Source organism: Phasianus colchicus, chromosome 22 (genome assembly GCF_987193195.1).
Source record: "Phasianus colchicus chromosome 22, bPhaCol1.hap1.1, whole genome shotgun sequence".
In the NCBI taxonomy this organism is placed as follows: Eukaryota; Metazoa; Chordata; class Aves; order Galliformes; family Phasianidae; genus Phasianus; species Phasianus colchicus.
Genome location: NC_143457.1, coordinates 2327964 through 2350449, shown reverse-complemented (window position 1 = coordinate 2350449; position 22486 = coordinate 2327964). Strand labels below are relative to the sequence as shown.

The 22486-nt window shown below is 43.4% G+C and overlaps 2 protein-coding genes and 1 long non-coding RNA gene across 6 annotated transcripts in view; 2 read left to right on the top strand and 1 right to left on the bottom strand.

The window, feature by feature from the left end:
* The window catches only part of LRRC38 (leucine rich repeat containing 38), a 56387-nt gene extending 35437 nt beyond the window's left edge, over positions 1-20950 (top strand). Inside the window, exons 3-4 of one of the 2 annotated variants that reach the window (XM_090123117.1) lie at positions 1850-7991; positions 18736-20950. In XM_090123117.1, coding sequence (XP_089979243.1) covers positions 7364-7991; positions 18736-18989 — 882 coding nt within the window. In that variant the 5' untranslated portion in view covers positions 1850-7363 and the 3' untranslated portion in view covers positions 18990-20950. The remainder of the gene's footprint in view (positions 1-1849; positions 7992-18735) is intronic. The other variant, XR_004169777.2, reaches the window with a different exon arrangement.
* DHRS3 (dehydrogenase/reductase 3) overlaps positions 1-22486 on the top strand; it is a 164186-nt gene that overhangs the window by 33471 nt on the left and 108229 nt on the right. The window lies entirely within an intron of this gene.
* LOC116242533 (uncharacterized) lies at positions 16791-18310 on the bottom strand. The gene is made up of 3 exons (XR_004169772.2): positions 18055-18310; positions 17837-17936; positions 16791-16875 (listed from the first exon to the last, which is right to left on the bottom strand). It is a non-coding gene; the product is annotated as an uncharacterized LOC116242533 (long non-coding RNA).

Genomic DNA, 22486 nt, shown 5'->3' with positions numbered 1-22486 from the left:
CCTATTTTTGTGAGATCATTTCTTTTTATAATAAAGAAATTGCAATGGCTGAGAGCTGCAGCCTGGCCAGAGCCAACATTAACACCCATTGACTTCAGTGATGTTCCCCATGGAGTTCACCTTCTTTTGGTGCTGTTTCTAAGCTTCAATATCTGAAATGTGTCAGCCTCAGAAATTCTAGAAGCCTGTATGAGCGGGTGTGTGAGGAGTTGATCCAAACATAAATGAAGTATACAAAACAGGTGTGCCTGCTGGCACTTAGCCTTGCACAATTGCATTGCGTGGGACCAGGGGCTGACACCTGGCTGCTGGAGCTGTGCAACCAACCCATAAGCAGCTCCATCTCCCAGAGCAAGGAGTCACAGTTAGTGGGCATGATGGGGATGGGATGAGTTGGGCTGAAGCATCTTAGTGGTCTTTTCCATCCTTTATGGTTCTGTGAGTCCTTCAGGAGCATTGGCATGTAAAGCTGCTGCAGTACCAATGTTTAGGCTGAGGTGTTATGCAGCTGCTCAGCTGTTCTGGTGCTTACCAACACAGCACTGCAGAGTGTAACTGAGGAGCACCCCCAATTCCTTGTGTTAAGTCATTTCTGAGGCACTGATGAAAGTTAGTCATTGTAATAATTAGCATTGGTTATCAGCACATTTTTATAAAGCAAAGAGGTGGTGTGATGAGGCTCCAAACGCTTCCCTGCTGGGCACTGCTGCTCTCGTTGATCTGATGGTACCTGACATCTAGCCTGGCTTATTAACAAGGCGAGTGAAATGTCAGAAGCCATTAAGTCAAAGTATGCTGCATTCCCTAAGGACACTGTACTGTATGGCCAGAGAAACTTGTAAGAGGATACAAAGATCACTTCAGAGCAAGGAAATGAATGAGCAGGGTCACTTGCCATGAACAGGACTGTAGGTATTTTAGTTATACCAGGACACCATCGAGTCCAACTGTAGAGAGCCTGCTTTGCAGGGGGGTTGGACTCCATATCTCTTGAGGTCCCTTCCAACCCCTACAACTCTGTGATTCTGTGATCAGTACATACAGTGAGTTTTTGTCATCCTGTAAGCATTCTCTGCCATACAGCAAAGTATACAAAGCTTTTTCAACATTTGCATTATATTTATGGGGTGAAAATAAGTCCTTTGCATCAGAAGGGATTTCTCCCCATTGGTTCAAGGATCTTTGTCACCATTTTCTTTCATTCTTCTCTTCTTACAGCTTTAAAACAACTGGGGACTTCTTGAGTTTCCCAGGGGGTTTGATTTGTGTGACAGAGGGCTGAGAAAGCCAACTGATCTGCCAACTAAGGGTGCTCCACAGAGAGCTGTAAGGGCCAAACCTTCCCTTCTTTCCACCAGACTGCCTGCTCTCCATATTTCTTTTTATCCACTCAGATACAGGTGTGTGCTCAATAACATATTTGCACACCCTTCTGTTTTCATCGTAGTGCAGGATTCTGGTCTTCCTTTTTGGCTTCAAATCCTATGCTGGCCTTTGTGCCCCACTGTACATCTTAATGCTGTGTGGATCCAGAGCAGAGATGGGAGTAATAACCTGGAAGATGGGAAGGTGCACCTCAAAGGACAATTTCCAAGCCCTGTTTTGAACATACAATCTGACCTTTTAAGCACTTTGTTCTATTTTTGGTATTTTTACAGTGAAGAGCAACAAAAGAGTGAGATAATTATTTCCATTATCACTATCACTCATGTGATGCTTGGAATTCCCGCTGACACAAACATCCTTCCTGCATATTTAAATCTGTGGAGTGTATGCAGCAATAGTCAGCATGGTGGATGGGTGATGGGAAGCAATTGCAAATGACTGCCTTGGTGTTTTTTCTCTGCAGTAGAAGAAAATCTAGCCTGCTTTTCCCATTGTGTTGAGCATGTATCACAACACAGCCAAGGAAGATTGCTAACAACACAACGTAGCTAACAACACAGCCAAGGAAAGCAGTTCACAGTGTCTTTGTGAAATCTCAGAGCAGACCAAGGAATCATTAAAAGACCTGCAGTTAAGTGAGCTGTTCCCTCTTTCTAAGTGGAACTGTTTTCTCCTGGTGTGTATTTGGTTTGAATTTGCGTAAGATCTTCACGCATGCACAGTCTTCTTTGGTTTGGAAAGGGCATTCAGCCCATAATGTTACAAATTAATGAATTGGAGTCCTTCTTTGATCCCTGCTGAGTAAAATGAATGGAAGGACTTTTAAACTCATAAGCTGTGTATTATGTGTGTATCAACATCAGCTGTCAACTGCTCTAATTGCTTGCAAGTCTGTTTGCTGTTGATTTGAACAAAGGAGTGTTTCCTAGGTGCTGCAGAGTACAAATAAGAACAATGCAAACTCTGCTAAAACAATACAGATTTGTTTCCTGTGTATACCAGAATCATTCCTTGTTTTCCTTCCTCTATGGCATTGTTCTCTGCCTCCATTTCCCAGCACAGGCACCACTTGTCCTCTACCCACTGCTCAGCTGCACTGCACAGGGACACATTCTGCTCTGGATGCTTTGATGGAGGGTCACCAGTTGCTCTCTATGTTGTGAACACACAATTTGGAGGAAATTAGTTCCCCAGAGTCATCACTTTCCTGTCTTTTTAAGCACGCGTGCTGTGTTTATGATGGCAGTCAGGGGTTAAAAGTCGTGTTCTCCTCAGCTTTTCACAAGAGCTGAATTAAACTTAGGGCTTTCAGATCTCAGCAGACCCACTTTGAACCTGACCAGACAAGTGTTTGGGAGCATTGCAGTCCAGCTTTACTTGTGGATTTATTACATATGAGAATGGCCATTCCAGGTCATACCCACCTTGTCCCAAATCGATCTCAAACCTAATTAGCAGTGGATATGCATCAACATATCTGTTTGACAGCTCAGAAGAATTTTCACTTTTAATTATCTTTGGTTTGCTTTACACTGTGGTAGTATTGGGCCAGCATGCAACCGTGGCAAGCAGCTGATAGCAGTGCAGCATCTGGATACCTGCTCCATCCTGGGGGATGGAGGCAGGGGGGCCGAGGGGAAGGAACCATCATTTACCATCATTTGCACTGGTCCTTCCCCTGTGAGTGCTTTAGTGATGGTAAATGGTTGGCAGTAGGATGGTGACCACATGTCTCTTACAGCCACATCATCCCCAGAGCGGGTGATGGAAGTGTTCTGATGGGTTTAGGCTGCTCTCGTTTGGCTGCTGAACTGCAGTATCTCAAGTTTTCAAATTCAATCACTGCTGCTGTCACACTGATTAATATTGATGTGATTTCCCTCCCAGCTGATGGCAGCAACAGCTGCAGCAAGGAGGACTGGGCAGGTATAATGCAAGCTTCAGTTCACAGTTTCTATTGTTCATTTATAAGACAAGGGAGTATACCCTCTTTCTCTTTTGGTTCTTTTTCAGTCCTTTTTTTGTTGTAAGATCAAAGGGAGAACTGTCCAAAGGTGACTACATTCATAAAAACCTATCACATGGTCATAGCAGGGGAAGCTATTTCTCAGGATTAACATCCTGAAGCCAAAGAGATAAATATCTGAGTAAGAATGGGATTCCTTTTCAGAGCTGTTGTTCAACACTTGCTTTCTGTGTTTAATTGATTAACTGGTTGGTAGTCATTCAAGTTTGAACACCAGTTCCCAGGACACGTTGCTAACGTCTGATCATTAGGAAAACCCTCTGCAGTGGTTACATGCACCTGGAACAGCAGCCTGGGATGTGACGCACACCTCAGCTCAGCAAAGCATAAGCCTGGAATAATAACTTCCTCCACAGAAAAATATGCTTAATGAGCTGTTCACAAATACGAATGAGGACGAACAGTTTTCTTTTTCAGTCTCTTGTAAGTAATGATTTTTTAGCTGAGACATCTGAATTCTTCCTGTGTGTCTGTACTGATTTTGTTCTTTCTTCTATTACTCAAATTGTTTTAGGAAGTTAGGAGCTCTCATAAGAGGAGGGCTGGAAGTTTCTGGGCAAAAGATGCCATTCTTCCTCCAAATTCCTTCCATTTCTTAGTGTAATCAGCAAGCAGAAGGATGTGCTTTTTGTTTCCAGCTGCTTGCCATGCTGTTGTACCAGCAGCACTGTACAGATCATAGAATCATAGAATGGCCTGGGTTAAAAAGGACCACAACGATTGTTTAGTCCCAACCCCCTGCTGTGTGCAGGGTCACCAACCAGCAGACCAGGCTGCCCAGAGCCACATCCAGCCTGGCCTTGAATGCCTGCAGGGATGGGGCATCCACAGCCTCCTTGGGCAACCTGTTCCAGTGCCTCACCACCCTCTGGGTGAAAAACTTCCTCCTAATATCCAACCTAAACAGATCCAGGGCCATGGCTTGTCACTCCCTTGCTTTATTTTAGAGTCTATCTTAGTGATAAATGTTGTAAAATAATAATTTTCTGACAAAAAGGCAAAGTGGGGCTGCTCACTGCTGCCCTGGCAAGGAGATTGTTGCCCTGTTTGTTTCACAAACATGATTTTTTAAACATGATTTTTTGTCTTTGTTCTTTTTTGGGGACAGCACTTTCTAATTAGGAGCCTTGTGCTTTTTCATCACTGTGTGAATTTAGTACTGGAAATATTCTTGGAACACAAGTAGAAAGCTATGAGGGCTTTGCCTGGGTGTAATCAAGACGCATATGCTGTTTTATACTGCTGCCAACTGAAGAAAAGCAGAAGTTCCTGATGTGCATTATCTATTGTGAAGTGCTCTAAGATTTCCTCCACAAAAATCCAGATTTGATAAGCAATTACCAATCTGTAATTCAGTGTCCCAGTTACTGCAACCAAAAGATACAATGGATTACACAGGTAGGATCAAATCCAGATGCCAGGAGTTGCAGCATGCAGTAGATTTGCAATTTGGCTCCTCTGTCTTCATGCAAGCAAGAAATAGAAGCTTGATTTTATCTTTGTGTTTCCTTCTCTTCTCTGCTCCTTTGCAACGAGGACAGTGAGGCACTGCACAGACTGCCCAGAGAGGTGGTGCAGACACCCAAGGTCAGGGAATGGGGCTCTGAGCACTGATGGAGCTGTGGGTGTCCCAGCTCAGTGCAGGGGTTGGACCCGATGGCCTTGAGGGTCCTTCCCAACTCCAACCATTCTGTGGTTCTTTGATTCTATGGAAGTTGCTGGTAGCTTCTTGCAGGAGAATAGTGGTCCATGGGGCACAAGAGGGTGCTGTGCTCTCAGCATACAGCAGCTGGCTCCTTCTATAGTCATATAGGTTACTGTATCTGACATACAAATGAAAGATTAAAGAGGTAAAGCTTTAATATCTCATTAGATAGAAGGCTTTTCAGAATCTCCTTTGTGCTGTGCAAAATTGCCTGAGACGTCTGGAAAGCGAGTGAAGCTTCAAAAAGATTAAAGAGAATTTCTTTTCTGCAAGCGAAACAGATGAGGTATAAAAGTAAGCGATAGCTGAGAAAGGAATAGACATAAACTGACAAACTGCAATGGGAAATGTTACACAGAGAAAAACGGGTCTGGGAGAAACACACAGAAATCAGAGGTGGCCAGAGGGAGGTGTCAGACCTCAGCAGGTGCTGGTGGCAGCAGTGCTGCAGCTCCTCAGTGCTGGCACCTTGCACTGTCTGCATGGCTGCTCTGCGAGCAGGGCTGGCTGCTGGCAAACCTACAGGGTGTCCAGCCCAAAATAATCATCGTCAGTCTCCTGCAAACATCTCAGACAGGAAAGCTCCACAGATTCTCTGGAGAAATTGCAAACTGCATACAGGCATGCAGCGTAGCTGTGCTGGTAGTGTGGCTTACGGTGCTTCTCCTGTGTCAGCAAGGACACACGGGCAGCAGGAAGGTCCATTTCTTACAGAAGGGAGTTTGAGCAAGGGCTGCAAGGCAGGGAAGTTCGGTCTTGTTCCCACCTCTGTCACTAATATGTTCTTGGATCTTTCACAGATTGTGCCTTGCTGTCTGTAGTCTCCCATCTGTGAAACAGGCATAATAACACTGAGACATCTTTGAAGAGAAAATGTCAGGATCTGATTCTGTGTGCTTCACAAGGAGAAAAATAAAGGTCTGCACAGAGGGACCCTTACATCCTGCATATGGATAACTTCACCAAGATCTGTCTTCTGTGTGAAGTTAAGCATGTTATTACTGCAAGACATCAGGTCAGTTGTGCTTACTGACAGGTGACAGGAACAGCTTTATCTCTGACCTAAGGACTTAATTGAGTTAGAGAAGGGCAGAAAAGTAGTTAATCACAGCAGAAGTGTTTGCACAACGTGGCATTCACAGGTTACAAGGCATCAGTTCTGCATGAGGATCAGCAGTTGCAGTTAGCTGGTGATGCAGATTCATGGAGTGAATCCTGAGCACAAGAGGTATTTTGCATCTTGTTCATCTCAGTATTTTAAATCATCATCACAGGTGTTTGATAGGACTTGGCCCCTGTGATTCAGAGAGGCAGCAGCAAGTGCTCCCTTGGCTTCTGACCCTTACTGTTCCTTCTTTGTGCCCACCCCAACATTCTTTTCTAAGTTCCCTTTTACCATACTTCCACACTGGGCCACATTCAGCTTATGCTGTGTACCTTTATCCTGAATGAAAGATGCTCTGAATTGTTATGAAATGACCTTAAATCAGAATCACCATTTTCTCTTTGACCTAGCTGAAGATCTGAGCCAGTATGTGCTGCTGTTTGTCCTGAAGGACGTTCCTAATGCCATCGAAGAAAGTAGCTGCCCTGGTCATTAAAATAGGAAACAAACCACCCTCATTCCTGAGACCAGATTCTTTGCTGCCACAGATAATGCTCCTTGGCTAAAAGAGAAATGAGATAAATGATAAATTAGGTAATGTTAATGTCCTTGCTCTAAGGGCTGAGAAGGCATCCAGGTACAGCTTCTGCTCCTTGCCTTTGGTTCCCCCTTGCTGTCCTTCTGCTGCCTCTTTAGAATCAAAGAGAAAAGAGTGCATAGCAGGCAGCTGGGTGCTTGCCACCCCTCACCTGCATTTCTGGGGGTATCACTGTGATGTGATTTCCCATCTGCCGGAATATGCAGCAAATATGCAAACAGGCTCTCAGCTTTTTTTAGCTCACAAAAGCAAGGGAGTCCTTTGAAAGGTCCTCGGTTTTACCCAATCATCGCTCCCTCCCTCGCATTGTGCAGCATTATCATTCTCTGGCAGTGTAAATCCTCACATATGCCTGCCTCCCTCTTGCCTTCAGCCTCTCCCTCCCTCCCCCTCCCCACCGTGCTGCCATCGGATCTGTGATGATATGTGATCTCCTGGATACAATCACACACACACACAAGTACCAGGCACCGCTGCTCAGCTCAGCAAAATGTCTTTCTCGTAGAAGTGGTGCTCATCATCACAGCTTCCGAATCCTTGACGATGTGGCCATGCTTTCCTTTCTGCCTTCTACCTTTTTCTGTCTTTGTCTGCCTGCTCTTCTTACCCACGGGTCATCTTTGCCCTGCTGTCTGTAGCTGTATGGACTACCACACCATAGACTGCCGGGATCAAGGACTCCCCAGTGTTCCCAATCCATTTCCATTGGATGTACGGAAACTTCTTATAGCCGATAACAACATCCAGGCGATACCAGCTGATTTCTTTATATTTTATGGAGACCTGGTCTATTTGGACTTCAGGAACAACTCCCTCACCTCTTTAGAAGAGGGCACTTTTAGCAGTTCTACCAAACTGGTGTATTTAGATTTAAGCTACAATAATTTAACACAGCTTGAAGCCGGGATATTCAAATCGGCAGAAAAACTGATAAAACTCAGCTTGGGAAACAATAACCTGGTGGATGTGGACGAGGCTGCTTTTGAGAACCTGGAACAGCTGCAAGTGTTAGAATTGAATGACAATAACTTACAGAGCCTAAACGTGGCAGCCCTCGAAGCACTTCCCTCCCTGCGGACGATACGCCTGGAGGGCAACCCGTGGGTCTGTGACTGTGACTTTGCCAATCTTTTCAGCTGGATCCAGGACAATGCCTCTAAGCTCCAGAAAGGTAAAGCTGTGTGTGTGTGTGTCTTGGAGGGCTGTCTGTGTGTCCTGCCTGCAAGTGACCCCAACTGCCTTTTGGTCAAACTGTAATTGCATGCTTCCAACAAATGAGTCCATTAAAAATGGTGTTGGTTTCTTTTTAACGGCGGGTCCTCCTCCCAGCTGAGAAATAAATAGTTTTGATTTATAGGCTGAAGTTGCACAGGCAGTGAAGGAGCCTTTTCAAATCTGTTGTGCCCAGAGCTGATTCTCTTCCAGACATCGGTTTCTTCCCGGTAAATACATTCCACAGTGAGCCTTTTGAACAGCTGAATATCCTGCGCCAGCTCCTTAGGAAAACTGTGCTTTCTCTCATTTTCCTGATCAGCCATAAAGCTGCTACAGAAGAGTTAAATCCCCGTTTTATGCGACTGTGGCTGTCAGCCCTTTTCCAGAATTATTTTGTTGTGATGCTCTGAAACCCCGCTCAGATTTCAATTATGGTGCTTTTATTAAAATAGCACCGCTTCCAATATTAGGAACAAATGAAAAAACACTCTGGAACATCCTCAGTGCAGGATATGCAATTCTGGAATTTGAGCTAGTAATTTTCAGAAAAGCATTGGGAAAAAAATAAAGAAGTATTAAGGCTGCCACGTGTAGAGCTTTTGCTCCACATTTCCCATCCGACCCCAAAGCCATCACTGATCCAGCTTTAGCAGATCACCTCACAGTTCACTCCTCCCAACAAACACCAGGGCACCCAGTGCTGCCATCGAGCTGCCCTGCTGCTCATAGAAGGGAAAATGTAAGGGCTGCCATGGGGATATGGGGGTGCAGGAAAGCCATGGTGCCTGGGCTCTGCCTGAGGGCTGTCTGTGCAGGAGATGGTGAGGGGTAAAAGGACGTGGGAGGAGAGCTGGGAGAATGGGCTGAAGTGAAGGGACTGTTCTGTCAGCTCCAGATGCAGAAGGAAGAGGTCTTCCCTCTCTCAATCATCCATTTGCAATCATTTATTCAAGCTCCTTCTGTGCTCGTGACCTTCAGTGGCAACTTTTATTATACTCAGCTGGATTGCCCTAAATATTCTTAGCTGTTTAAAAATATATATATATCTATTTTAAGGAAGAAGTAATTTGAGGAAAAAGTGATAGATTTTCTTCTGCCTGAGTGAAGCTTTCCCCTTTCTCCTCTTTCCTATCCCCTATCCCCTTTCCCTTTTCCCCTTTTCCCCCCTATCCCCTTTCCCTTTTCTCTTTTCTTCTTTTCCTGTTTTTCCCCCCTTTCCTCGTTCTCCCCTTTCCCAACCAAACTCAGTGCTGTTCTCCCACATTCCCCAGTGCCTCAGCTGAAGTTCTTTCTGACCAAAGCATTTGCCTTTCTTGCACTGGCCCTCAGTTACTCCTGCCTTCCCCATGCTTTCCTTCTTTTCAGGAACTTGTACCTCCTTCCCCTTCACCTGCACTGAGTCTGTTCACTTTGAAAGAGCGTCCCAACCCATCTCTTTCTCTCCTGTCAGTGCTCATCTAAACTTCTTATGTCTGGAAATCTCAAATGATCAAGCTTTACAGTAGTATTGTCAGTGTTCCCCAACTGCTTCAGCATTTCATCTCATCCAAAGTAATGGAAGCTGCATTTCAGCCATACAGCCAAGCAATGACCAGCCCTCCCAGGTCTTTCAAAGCAAGAGAAGGGAAGAAGCAACCATTCAAATGGTCATTTCTTAGGTCAGTTCCTCCTTTCCCATCCTGGCCTCAGCAATGCTTTGCTTTGCCCTTACTGCAGGCACAGGGCTGCTGAGCTCTTGGCAGCCTGTGTGTGCTCAGTGCCTGCACACAGAGGGGTAAACCCAGCACTCTGTTGGTCATGCTTGCCTAAACCCTTTCACATGGCATTTCTGGGAGTGTTACACCTTCCCCAGCAGGAGCAGCTCCCAGGCTCTCCCTCCTGCTCCATGCTCGCTCCCATTGCTGCTGGATGGCTGGAGATACTCATCCGTGCTGCAAATGCAGAAAAGTAGGGCAGCAGCATTGTCTGGAAACACTGCCAAAGAAAAAGACTGGAATACATTCCCAGGGCCCAAGGAAAGAACTTACTTACCTTGGCTGTATACTTTTATAATACTGCAAAAAACATTTCCATTGCATGGCCTGTATGAATGGGAAAGGGAAGGGCGAAAAAAAGGTTGGTTGGTGCTTTTCTTTTGGTGATTTTCTTTAAGAATATGCTGTGATTAACACTACAGAACAGGTTTGTGACAGACTGACACTCCCCAGACGTTAAATGACAAACACTGTGACCTGGATTTACTGAGAAGGGAAAGAATAGAGAAGGGTGAATGACAATAACTTACATCAGGGATCCCTAGCCCTTCACAAAAAGCACAAAGAGCTGCAAAGAAGCCAAAGGCTCTATGAACCATCATGTGTTTTTTGCTTGGGATGCTTCAGAATTAGAAAGGAAAAGGATGTGCAAAAGTGAGGTATTGGCACAGCTGCCCAGGGAGCGGTGGGGTCACCATCCATGGAGGTGTTCAGTGTGGAGATGTGGCACTGAGGGCAGTGGGCACAGTGGGGGTGGATTGGGGTTGGACTCGCTGATCTTAGTGATGTTTTCCAACCTGAATGATTCTATGGTTCTATGGAAGTGGAAGAGAAACACCCTCCGACCACGAAGTGGATGAAGTGAGAATTCAGACCTGCAGTTTGCAAGTGTTGCTGTGGCACAGCGGTCCCTGCAGGCTCAGGATGGGTAGCAACAAGCAGAAGGTAGAATGGCTGGGAGAAAAGCACTGCCAGGTTTGTGCTTTGGGAGCTCATTTTGGTTCTTCACTTTGAATGACGCTTGGAATAGTTTAATCTGCTCTGCCTGCTTGTCTAAGAGAAATCACTCAAGCTGTAACCGGTCACAAAGCCCAGCTGCTGTTCCACCTTTGAATTTTAGCACTGCAGTAAAATATGCTGGTCAAACCTGCCTTTGTTTCTTGCAGAAGAAATACCAAGTTGCTTTAAAAATCAGAGTTTTGTCAATAGGAGTTGAAATCTCACTAATTGATCCTGAAACTCTCTACCTCTGCAATTAAGGCCTCTGAAGAAATGAGGATGGGAACAAAAGCCATACTTCAGCTCATTAGTCTCACAAAAGCCAGGTTCATTTTCTTTCTGGCACACTCCCAGAAAAAGCATGCAGAGCTCTAACTTTGCTGACCTGTCTGACCAGCTGCATGGAAAGCCTCATCTCAGCTCTGCTGCCTTTGCAAATCTGCCTTGCCGCGCACACAGACAGCTGGGATCTGCATCATTGGAAGGCATTTATTCATCCAACCTGAATTGCTAACTAAAGCATTAACTGGCAATGAAAAAAACAGATCTTATTTTTATATTTGTGAGAAAGATATTAATAATGGAACTTTCAGCATACTTGAAAACTGAACCACATTTTGGATGTGGTTGATAACTGATGAAATAACTGAACTGCAGAGGAAGGAGCTGTGAACAGAATGATGTTGAGTGGAGAAGATGTAACCATTGTTGTTCTCTTCTTGAGGAGACCCATGGAGATAAGAATAATGCATAACTTCTTTTGGAGGTGGAAGAGCATTTGGAAGGTCTCTCTCTCTCATTCTCTATAGAGATCTGTTGCTGATTTTTGCTTTCCATGAACATGCTTTGGACAGCTGTGCCCACCGCCTTGTTCGCTAATGACTAATGTATTCTTAACATGACTTTTAATTAGCACTTAAATATTCTTTAGCATGTGACTGTAGTGTCTCCTTTCCTTCATCTTGCTCTCATTTCTTACTTTTTATTTCTTTCTTCCCAGTATCTTTGAAAGACCTCAAGAAGTTGTATGGCATTTCTGGGACTGCAGATCTAGATGCAGTAGTGCTTTCTCAACTTTCATGTTTGTGCATATTCTATTTAAGTTCCTCCCTATGCAAGACGTGAATGAAAGGTTTTGCTGCCCTCATCATTAAAATAACATTAGAAAGTCCTCAAATGATGCAGTGAGATGGTTCAGACTGAGCACTATGATGTGTACACTGATATTTCCAGAGTGACTTAGAGAATTCATTCAGCGTTGGCCAGAGACAGCACAGTGGTGATGGGACTTGTGGCAATGGGATGGTGGCAATGAGATGGTGGTATTGGGACTGGTAGTAATGGGATGGTGGTAATGAGATGGTGACAGTGGGACTGGTGGCAATGGGATGATGGCAATGGGACCGGTGGCAATGAGACTGGTGGTAATGGAACTGATGGCAATGGGATGGTGGCAGTGAGACTGGTGGCAATGGGATGGTGATAATGGGATGATGGTAATGGGATGGTGGTAATGGGACTGGTGGCAGTGGGACTGGTGGCAATGGGATGGCGGCAATGAGACTGGCAGTGGCCTCTGGAACTGCAAACTCCAACTGAATTCAGCAGTACTTGGGAGGATCAAAAGTGAATCAGTGCAGTGAGTATGGAATGCTGTTTGTAAGCCATTTTTCAAAGGCTGGGCCATAAGGTGATCATCTCTTGGCTCTCAGGGTCCTTCTCTAATCCCATTCCAATCTCAGGTATGCTATTAAATAAATGTATTCTGTGAATTAAAGAAAATAACATGGTGTTTCAATCTAGGCCCTTAGAGCAGCCCTTATCAAAGCACAGCATCCCAATGACAGATGGGTACAGCCTGCATGTGACCTTCTCACCTAACCAAAAGGTGGTGAAACCACAGAGCTTTGGGAAGCTGTCTCAATCTCCCATTCTTTATCACACCCCATATTTGCCCTGTGGAGAAGGCTGCCTTAATTTCACGTACTAATATAGAACCAGGGAAAGCTTCAGCTAAGAAGGACAGGCTGTTCTGCTCTTCTGGCCATTGCAGCCATTCAGTTCTTCCCCAGGAATCATGCACGTGCTGGCACATGACTGGGACAGAACATAATACCCAGTTTTTGGAAATGAACTGAAAGCCTTAAGTCTGCCCGTTCAGCAGCTTTTCTTCTGCTCAAGCAGAAACTCCTAACAGGAATAAGATTCCCTAACAAGCACAACAAATCTGTTTCTATATATACCCATATGTAAATACATAATGTGATATCCTAGTCATTTTCAGTAAAATGATCTGACTGCCACTGGCTTTTCACTCTATTTCTTCCATCATAAGGATTTTTGGAGTACATCCATCTTTCACAGATTTCAAGACACGAGGGCAACATTTGCAGCGTGGCACCTGATGATAAACTTGATATTTAGACAATGAAGCAAACTGTTGAGCACCTCCTAATGTCGATGTAGGAAACTCTGGGGCATTTGACCATTAAAAAATTATTTAGACGTCTAAATATAGACCTCAGGTTTCTTGAAGCCTTACTTTTCTGGTAGCTCAAGGCTGACTTTGATGAAATTCCATCTCTCTTCAGAGGCAGTGCCTCCCTTACCATTTATTAATACATCCATTACATCAGTGACGATGCTTAAGTAGACTAAAGAGAACTATAGCTGGGGGCAAAATATAACCATACAAGAAATTAAATGCCACATTTAAACATCTCAAGTGTGTGTAAACTGCATTCAGTGATACGAGAGAACAGCTGAACTCCACCCAAAGGGGCAAATTATAGAATCATAGAATGGCCTGGGTTGAAAAGGCCCACAATGCTCATCCAGTTCCAACCCCCTGCTATGTGCAGGGTCACCAACCAGCAGCCCAGGCTGCCCAGAGCCACATCCAGCCTGGCCTTGAATGCCTGCAGGAATGGGGCATCCACAGCCTCCTTGGGCAACCTGTTCCAGTGCCTCACCATCCAAATACCAATTTTGCCTCTCCTGAATATTTAAATAGCACATGACAGTGCTCTTTTGTCTACTGTTATGAGCACATGCATTAAGCACATTTACATTTACTGCTTCTTTCATGTATGTATTCCTTACATCTATCAGTGTATGTATGAATGGTCATTTTCATTTTCTCCTACTATTGTGCATTGCCAACTGCTAGGAAACTATCTTAATATTTGTTTTATATGAAGTCCACAACACCCAATAGAATTAAGACCTCCTTCTCCCATTTTTTAAACTCAGCATCCAAAACAGAGCAAGATTTCTCAGCTGCAGAGAGCTAATAGACCATAATATTGAAATAGCAATGACTTTCAGAAGCTATCCCATGAAACATTTAGTTTGCACAGGTATTAAGAAATCAGAAGAGTTATAAGGACGCAGATGCACACAGAGTGCTTGAAATGTCAGGCTGACCTGAGTGAGTGATGTGTGTTGCTGTTGTCTCTAAGCAAAGGAATACGAAACAAAAGCACCACTCAAAATTGCATCAGCAGTCAAAATATGTAGGAAAACCTCATGCTGGATGCAAGGGCAGGTAATTGGAATGCAATCAGTGCTTGAGTCAGTGCAGCATTGGAAGCTTACTGGTCCAGCAGTTCCTATGATGAACGCGGTTGAATCACAGCTACAAATGCCAGTGTTCATGGAGATTGGTACCTGGTTTTTGTTTCTGTTTTTTTCATGAAAAGTTTAAATTTGGAGCACTGCAGAGCTATCATAGGTCTGTTTTCATTAATTTACAAGGGAATTAATTATTAATCGTTTGCATGTGGTTTTGCACAGACTGCTTTCAAACTGCATTCATTTTCTAAGAGTTTCATCTTTCCAGGGGAAGTATTTCAGCCTGTGACTGCAGGACAAACAGAGGTGTGCACAGTCCTGTACCAATGCAGTTAGGCTCTAGCTGAAGTAACTGCTAGAGCTGATTGTCAAGGATGAAGAGTTACAAGCCTCCAATGGCAAGGCACGTCACAGTCACATTCTTTGAAAACCTATGAGGGAATTTCATTGAAATGAACTTCATCTGGAACCCCCTGCATCACTACAGTCTATGAAGAACTGTATATGTTTTCTTGTTCTGGAGTTCCAGCAATTTGACCCTTCCCCTGTTAGTTAGGTGATCTGTTCCCATGTTTTTATCTCATTTCTACAGCTTTCAGTGCCTGTATAAAGTCTAACTCCAGTCCCTTGAGTGGGACTTCAAAGCATTCCCATGTTAAAAGCAAGCAGTGCATTACATCTGCATCACAACTCCATTGACACTGTACTACATGGGCTTCTTCAGATGGCATAGCAGAAAGACAGAGCATGTGACACTGTCCTTGAGACAGCTGGAGTTGCTGCAGATAATGCAGTGACCCTGACCAAAATAACGTAAGCTATGTATTTATAACATGCTCACACTTGTTATTTCATTTACAGATTTGTTTGGAGACTCTTTGAACGTGTTGTGGAAGCAGGGAGATATTTATAACTGTCATCAAAGAGTTTCTTGCTGCAGCCAATACTGAATAGCAGACTTCTTGGTGATGCCCTTTGCAAGAAGCCTAGCTGAATTTTAAAGAATAAGTTGGATGGGTTTTACAGAATTCTATGAATATATATATATAGTGAAAAATAGTGTAATTAAAAGGCCAAAGTGAGTGACAGTAGATGACTGAGGTCAAATGGCACTAGAAGTGGTGTGGGGTGTTCAGAGGCTGTGAGATGATGTGGGATTACTTTCTGCCTAAGCAAGGAACAAAATGGGATCTGTTGCTGGGCATGGGTGTAGTGGGACAGGTGGAACATAGGACATCAGTTCACTCAGACTGGATTCTCATTTGTTACAGACAACCTGATATTGTATGATGTAAAGACAGTTCTGTGTTGCTATGGAAGAAAGCAGATGAAGTGCTTTTGATTACATGTTGTCCTACGCAGCAGTGTGCATGGCCTTCCTGTTATGGTGTGCTCAGGCATGCAGAGAGAAGCCAGGCCTAACACTGACTGCATCTGCTTTGGAAGGAGACACTTCTTGGGTCAGTAGAGTCCAGCTGCTTGGTGCAGGCTTCTGATTTCTGATGCTGTATTTTGCTTATTGATATCGATTATTTTCAAAGACAAAGAATTCTGCAGAAAGGTGAGGCTCAGGTAGCACTTTGGGGCTGTGAGAATGAAAAGAGTAGAAAACTCCTTATCTCATTGTTAGGGAACATGACCTAGATTTCAGTACTCATAGCTACATGGAGAGAGAAGAGCTTTTTTATCCTTTTATTGTCCAATCTGAGTCAAAACTCTTACAATACACTGATTCTCATAGTGAGAAATACCCTCTAAGTGCCTTGGTATGTTGCAGGTACTTTTCTACTTGCATTCCATCTACTGTGATGTTAAATTAAAGCATCTAGGAGCAGGGATAGTCCAGAATAGGTAAAGTAATTGTAAACAATTCACCTGTGCAGTCTGTCTTTGGGCTGCTGAGAGCAGGGCTCAGCTGCTTTGCAGACAGCAGTTCTGCTAAGATGGTACCACTTATTAATGGTTTGTTCTACAGCTGGAGTAGAAAACTGTTTTTTCTTGTACCTGCTGTAAGGAAATGGAATTTGAGGTGACATATTCACTTGGACCTGGCTTTTCTGTCCAAACATGTAATGATCTTTTCTTATTAGCCAGGAACTTCCGCTTCAGATAAATTTTCAGTAGCTTGTACTCATTTTCTTGCTTTTCTATGCAATAGCAGTAACTGCTTTTATTATTCTGATTTAAAGAGAACTTTTTGCTTTTCTAAAATCTGCCAAAAAAACACACAGGCCTTGTTGTCCAAGCCTAGTGCTTTTCACTTCTCCTTTATTTCTCATGGATTGAAACACAGAAAGGTAACCATCCCCATCCTCTTTGGTTTGCCTCTCCTATTTCCCCCTTGAGTTTCTATTCTGAGGACAATAAGGATGAGGTGCTGCCAACCCCAACTTCTCACAGAAGAAAGCTTTGTACAGGGAGCTCTATCACGAGCTGTGCAATGCAGGACTGTGTTCTTCTTCTTCCATCTGTGCAGGCACAGGCATGCTCCGGGGCTCCAGTATGTCAGCCTGTCTACAAGACATGAGATAAATACAAATACCACAGGTTCCCCATTTCCAAAAGTCTCAGAGGATGTCTGAAAGCAGGAGGATCCTCCACCTTCCAGGCTGGGGGTGGGGGTCCAGGGGGCTGCAGAGCACATTGCTGCACCATCTGCCATGCTTTGGGTTCAGAGGAAGAACAACGCTTGTGTTCAGGTGGCAGCCTGCCTAGAGGAAGCCATTCAGCCTTGGGCAGGCTGACTGCTGTCCTGTTCTGCTGGCAGCTTTTGTCACATTGTGGGGGAGAGGAGAATGAAAAGGGAGGCTAGCAGCAGAACTGCAAGGAGATAGATAAGGCAGATACAGGATGGCTTTTAAGAATCAAAATTTAGTAAGCTCATCATCATTACAGGGCCACGTAAGTCAGGGTGATAAATGAAATCCCTCGCTGATTTGGCTAAAGCTCCCTGTCACATCAGCATGACAGCTGGGCTGCATCCAGGTAAGCAGTCAGGTTTGCACCACTAGGGCTAGAAGCCTGGGGTTTTAATAAAACCTAATGCACTGTAGCAATTCAACCACAAGGAAAATGAAAATCATAAAGCAGAGGCACACATCCCTTCTGCAGAATGGCACTGTGTTGGTGCTTTGCTGGAGCTGTGCAGTAGAAGCCTCCCATGCACTGCACACACAGCAGTGCAGTCAAAAGCTGAGTCCTGTTTCGTGATCCTTAGCAAACAGCAATGTGAGTCCAGTAAAGCAGCAGCACTTCTCACATCACTAATGCACATTTCTCATATTTCCCCTTTAGATTCATATCCTCAGCAGCAGATAAAAGCTGTCTTGCTAACTGTGATACAGACTTGATTCCTTCAGTGTTCCATTCTAGCCCCATTTATATACTCTCCCCATTTTCACTCTTGTAAATGAGGTAACTGGGGATATGCAATGAGCTATGCTTTTACTCCCTACTACTATATTATATTCCTCACCATTTTTAAAATGTGGACATTTTTGCTTTCCCTATGAAGAACGTGGCTCTAGGCATCCTTCAGTAGTGCAGCGAGGCATAATAGCTGTTAGTCAGCGTATCTGCCGAAGAGTTGGAGAGGAAAGGCTGAAAGAGGTCAGAGTCAAACCTAAGGAGGAGCATCCGTTAAACCTAAGTTGTCATTTTGACCAGAAGAAAAAGGCAGCTGTAGTTGTGTACCTGGACAAAAAAATAATAAGGTGTAGAAAGCACCAAAGTGCGGAAGAAAATTCAATGTCCCTGTTATCCCTTTTTGGAGTGAGAATGTTTGTTCAGAAGCATTAGTAGGGAAATGTTCCTGGGTCTCCAGGTGTAGCTGCATCCTGAGTTCAGCAGTAACACTTTGAATTCTCAGAATCACAGCCATCAGGTCGCATCATAGAATCACAGAATGGCCTGGGTTGAAAAGGAGCACAATGCTCATCCAGTTCCAACCCCCTGCTGTGTGCAGGTCACCAACCAGCAGCCCAGGCTGCCCAGAGCCACATCCAGCCTGGCCTTGAATGCCTGCAGGGATGGGGCATCACAGCCTCCTTGGGCAACCTGTTCCAGTGCCTCACCACCCTCTGTGAGAAAAACTTCCTCCTAACATCCAACCTAAACCTCCCCTGTCTCAGGTTAAAACCACAACTTGGAAGAGTAAAAATGAAACAGCATAATGGGGGGATGCTCCAAAGGACTGTGGAATGGCTTTTGGATAGTGTCAAATTTTGTTCTTTTATTTTTCCTGAATTTCATACAAGTTCCTAAGCCTAGAAATAACCCTTAAAACATTTTCCTCAGGCATTCAGTCTCTGTCCAGAGCAACAGAAGGTTTCATCAATATTCCTCTGATTTGTTTCCCTCTCCTCTTCTTTGCAGGTCTCCATGAAATCCAGTGTTCCCTGCCTGTAGAAAATAGAAGAATCTTTCTGAATGAATTGTCTGAGGTCAGCTTTAGTGAATGCAAATTTAGTTTGTCATTGACGGACCTTTTTATCATCATCTTCTCTGGAGTCGCAGTCTCCATTGCTGCAATTCTATCAAGCTTCTTCCTAGCAACTCTAGTGCACTGCTTCCAAAGATGTGCTCCCAGTAAAGATGACGATGATGATGAAGACGACAGTGAGGACTGAACTTAGTCTGTACACTTAAATTTCCTTGGTTTATAAATTAATGATAGATCAGCAGCCAAAGTCTAGGAAGAAAACCAAACTACAAGTTTTAGACATGATTAGATTAAAAGGTTCCATACTGATTTCATGAAGGTCACAGGAAGGAATCACAGTTTGCAGCTGAGACTGTTAGTGTTACTTGCATATGTAACCTGATGCAATGAGAGCAGATTAATTTCTGTCATCATTAGTCAAATGTTGCATTTAAATTTGGAGGCCAGAAGGAAAAGGGAGAAAGGAGAAAAAAATAAAAATGTTCCAGTGTTTTCAAAGACTGCCAGCTTCCACACTGTCCTTCTGAGCAGATGCAGATCCTGTAAGCACTTTGTAGCTTGTTTTAAATGTGCACTTGGAAAAGGGCTGGCTAGGGGGAGGCAGCTCAGCTGGAAATCTGGATGCAATTTAAGAGTGTCTTTCCTACAGTGAATTAATGGGAGATTCTAGTAAGCTCACACAACTTCCTGAGTACCAAAACGCAGTTAAAAGGATTCTTAGAACTGTAGAAAGCATAGGAAGGTTGGTGGTTTCTCTCCACGAGTCTTCTCTCTAAATACGCATCCTTCTTTCAATGACTGACAGCAGTTGCAGACATTCAGCCAAAATTTCCTTTTCTACAGGCAAAATGTGGTTGTGGATCTGAGTCATCCACTGCAGCTGCCTGACACCTCTTTGGCTATGGCAAAAATACGAACCATAACGTTCTTCTGCATTTTCAGTTGCAATGAAATAAAGGAATTCCCTTCTATGTAATGCTAGGCACAAGTAATTGTTGCAGTGTTCAGCCTGTTTAGTTATTTTAAAGCACTAAGGGCTATATTCTGCTTCTGGTTATGCTAGAGTAAACTAGGTGAAGTGAACACCATTATCCTAACTGCATAAACAAGAGTGGAATCTGGCCCAAGATACTTCTGACTGTATTATAGATTTGTCAAAACTTGAGCTCTACTATATTATATTAGTTATTTTTGTTAAAATGAAAAAGAAAAAAAAGACATTTATTACAAGAGATTTTTGGAATAGTGCTGGACAGCTTTTTAGGATAAGTATATTTTTAAAATATTTGTAATGGAAATATTTTTTTAAAGCTCTGTGTATTTCAGATATTATCTAGAATAGCTGGGAGGGCTTAAGGTAAGAAATAATATAGTAATAAACAATCTAAGGACTGTATGCTATTACAAAAGAGCTGATTAACATAGCATCTATTTAACTATTGCAAATGCTATAGTATTTCTTAAAAGAAAAACACTCTGGTTATAATATTGCCTTGCTCAGTTAATATGAGTGGTCCTTTATGGACACTTGGTTCCAAATGTCTTGTATCAGTTGTGCTAATTGCTCAGGCAGACAGGAGCACATTGCACTGCGTGGTCCAATGGTGCAAGGTTAGGGCTTAGGGCACCTGGCTGTTGTTCTGATCCTAGAAGACTTTCAGCAATTCATTCTTTCTGTCTGTGCCTCCATTTTTCCACCTATATAATGAAGGTAATAGTAAATATTTATCATTTTAAAGTGCTTTGAGATATGCAAAGAGGGGGCACTCTATTGGGGCTATATACATCAGGCTGAAGCAGAAGTTCCATAGATCTAATGTGATCCATATCAGTATGGCTTTGCTGGCTTCAGTGGAGTTACTCCATTGGCTCACAGTGTTTGCAATGGGGTTTGCACCACGCTGAGGTTAAAACCAGGGTGAGAGTGTTTACTTCTGTTAGCTCTGCAGCTTATTCAGTGTGACTTAATGCTGCCATTGTTAACATTATTACTTCTAAAAAGACATTGAAACAGAATGAAGTGGGACAGTGAGAGGATATTCTGTATCAATACTGTCTTCTGTTATTCTTTCAAGACAAATGCAATGACATGATTTTCACTGTGTAGTGCCATGTTTCAAAATAACACAAATATATTTCTAATTTCAACATGGGCTTTCATGTTTATTTGTATGTGGGTATGATAAAGAAAAAAAACAACGTCTGATTCTCTTATTAAAAGGAGATATTGTGCAGTATGGTTGGAAATACCCAACTTGTTGCCTGGTAGAGTTCATGCAGCACACTCCCTGTGCAACAAATATGGATATGTTATCAACAGTTTTATATTTAGAGCTGTGCAAATTGTTCAGTGGTGGAACAAGAAACTGGGTCACACCTTTTTGGCTGCAAGTTTTATTATGGACTCAAAGCTTGCATCCATTTAACACAGTGATCTGTCCTACTGAGCCTTCCAGTGAGACACCAGTGAAGGTTTCAGCACATTTGTACCTTTCCTTTGGTCACAAATACATGGTTTTGCTTCATTATCCTGTAAGGCTGACTAATTTTGCAGAGGTCGCATCTCAAACTCAACTATTTTGACTGGCTTCTGCTCTTACTTGCAGGTTCATCTTACTGCGATGCCTCAGAATGAAGATCTAGATTTGTTCTTAGTTTGTAGCATTTTGTTCAGCCCAACATAGAGCTCTGAAAGCCCCGATTTTATTTGGAGCTTAGCACCCCTCAGAACAGCAAGGAACAGACCAAGCTGACACCCACATAACCCAGTGCAAGCAGAAGAGCAAGGCTTAGTAAAGCTTTATTTATGAAGCTGCCATTCGGGACACTCCATCACATCAAAGTGATTTTACAAAGTATGTTTGCTTGTTTTTTCCAGATAAGAAACTTTAATAATACTTTATGTTACTGATTAACATCTAATTCATTAGTATTGAATTCATCTAGTTAGAAATATTTTTCCATTGTTGGCATCAACAGTTACATAGTAATTATATTGATTTTCCATATTTCTAATTGGTGGTAAATGGGGCAGAACTTAAATTTCATTCTCATTGGGATCTTTGTTGCTATATGTAACCTTCAGCACTAAACATGCCCCTGTTGGTTGGTTGCCAGAACTGATCATCACCATAATGATTCCCTGCAAATAGAACTGATGAGAAAGTGTCCCCAGGTTTGTTTTGCATTTTTACTGCAGATTCTTCTCCACAAAGGCAGTGGCATGGAGGTTACCCCATCTGCAGCTCTGTGGATGTGGGAAGCCTCCCTGAGAAGGGATCCTTCTAAGGATGGGATGCAGTGAGCTTGCACTCAGACTGCAGTGACTCCCATTGGTGAAGCTGCCAAGTGGAAGAGCTGAATTTAGCTCCCTGTGCAATACATTGCTAGCTCAAGAAACACTGTCCATGCATTGTTGTAAACATGCAGTAGCAACTTTGTCCTCCTTGACAGTTTTCTTCTGAAATGGCTTAATTTTTGTGATGGTATCTCCCACTGTCAGAAACGAATAGACATTTTACCTGCTTCAAAGGGGAGGAAAGATACTATGCATGACCCAAATAAAATGTTGCAGGCTCAGAGAGCCAGGAAGCAGCTGTCACATCGCCTGCAGATATGTCTCCTTGATGAAATGCTGGAGTTTGGTATGCGTGAGAATCCAAAAATGTGCAAGAAAGCAAATCT